This window comes from Octopus bimaculoides, chromosome 27 (genome assembly GCF_001194135.2).
Source record: "Octopus bimaculoides isolate UCB-OBI-ISO-001 chromosome 27, ASM119413v2, whole genome shotgun sequence".
Lineage (NCBI taxonomy): Eukaryota > Metazoa > Mollusca > Cephalopoda > Octopoda > Octopodidae > Octopus > Octopus bimaculoides.
Genome location: NC_069007.1, coordinates 4,316,233 through 4,317,894, shown reverse-complemented (window position 1 = coordinate 4,317,894; position 1,662 = coordinate 4,316,233). Strand labels below are relative to the sequence as shown.

Here is a 1,662-nt window from a genome sequence, read left to right as displayed (position 1 = left end):
AATAATAATAATAATGATAATAATAATAATAATAATAATAATAATAATAATAATAATAATAATAATAATAATAATAATGATTTCAAATTTTGGCACAAGGCCAGTAACTTTGTGGGAGGGGGTAACTTGATTACATCAATCCTTCAGTTCATAAATGCCATTAAGGATTTTGCCCAGCATGCTAACAATTCTACCAGCTCTCCATAATAATAATAATAATAATAATAATAGTAGTAGTAGTAGTAGTAGTAGTAGTAGTAGTAGTAGTAGCAGCAGCAGAAGTTTTTGTTGTTGGTATTGAAGAGAGAAAAAGATGAGAGTAATTAACTTACCTGAATCTTTTTCTGATTCCTTTTCCACAAGAAGTGTGACAGACACTCCAAGAGCTCCAAGGTAGTAAAGCACAGCCTGACAAATGAATGGCAATCAGCAAATATTAGCATTGTGTCAACTCATTTTTTGATATAGAACAATAACAATGCAATACAACACACGGTGATTATATACGGCCTGGGGCAAGAGAAGATGAAGGAGTTGTTGCTTTCAACCACCTGCTTAGAGGTGTCATAGAAGGACACCTGGTGAGGTGATTTGCTGGCACTCCGTCGCTTACGACGTCGAGGGTTCCAGTTGATCCGAACAACGGAACAGCCTGCTCGTGAAATTAACGTGCAAGTGGCTGAGCACTCCACAGACACGTGTACCCTTAACGTAGTTCTCGGGGATATTCAGCATGACACAGTGTGACAAGGCTGACCCTTTGAAATACAGGCACAACAGAAACAGGAAGTAAGAGTGAGAGAAAGTTGTGGTGGAAGAGTACAGCAGGGTTTGCCACCATCCCCTGCCGGAGCCTCATGGAGCTTTAGGTGTTTTCGCTCAATAAACACTCACAACGCTCCGTTTGAGAATTGAAACCGTGATCCTATGACCGCGAGTCTTCTGCTCTAACCACTGGGCCATTGCGCCTCCACGGTGAGGTGATTGAACAGGTGCTATCATACAAATTTTTAAGTGGATCTAAATAAAAACAAAAATACTGTCATTAAAATTTCATACTCATAAATTTTCTAAACACTAATTTAATGATAATTAATTACTTTACTAAATTCTTTATTTTTTACAAAATCAATACAAAAGGCAGCGTATTTCAACAGAAATATGGTGGCAAAAGTGCTAAGGTATTTTGTTTTTAGGGATAATTATTGAAAAAAAAAGAAATTATGTTCCTACATTGTTCTCGTTTGGTACATTCTATCATTCCATTTTCTTGGCATATGCTGGAAAAAAAATTGAAGAAATAAATTTAAAGAAAATTTGGGAATTTAATAAGATATATATTATTTTCTGCTCTAGGCACACGGCCTGAAATTTTGGGGGAGGGGGCCAGTCAATTAGATTGATCCCAGTACACAACTGGTACTTAATTTATCGACCCTGAAAGGATGAAAGGCAAAGTTGACCTCGGCAGAATTTGAACTCAGAACATAAAGACATGAAATACCGCTAAGCATTTCACCATTTGCTGAACCACGAAGTTATAGGGACATAAACATACCAACACTGGAGACAAACACAGACGCAAAGGCACATATTTATGTATTTATGTGTGTATGTATGTATGTGTGTGTGTGTGTGTGTGTGTGTATATATATATATATA

General features: G+C 36.6%; 1 protein-coding gene across 1 annotated transcript in view; it reads right to left on the bottom strand.

The window, feature by feature from the left end:
- Nucleotides 1–1,662, bottom strand: part of LOC106868880 (SCO-spondin) — a 19,543-nt gene that overhangs the window by 10,821 nt on the left and 7,060 nt on the right. The window contains exons 7-8 of the mRNA XM_014914329.2: nucleotides 1,234–1,280; nucleotides 333–408 (exon numbers count right to left, since the gene is read on the bottom strand). Of these exons, the coding sequence (XP_014769815.1) occupies nucleotides 333–408; nucleotides 1,234–1,280 (123 nt within the window). The remainder of the gene's footprint in view (nucleotides 1–332; nucleotides 409–1,233; nucleotides 1,281–1,662) is intronic.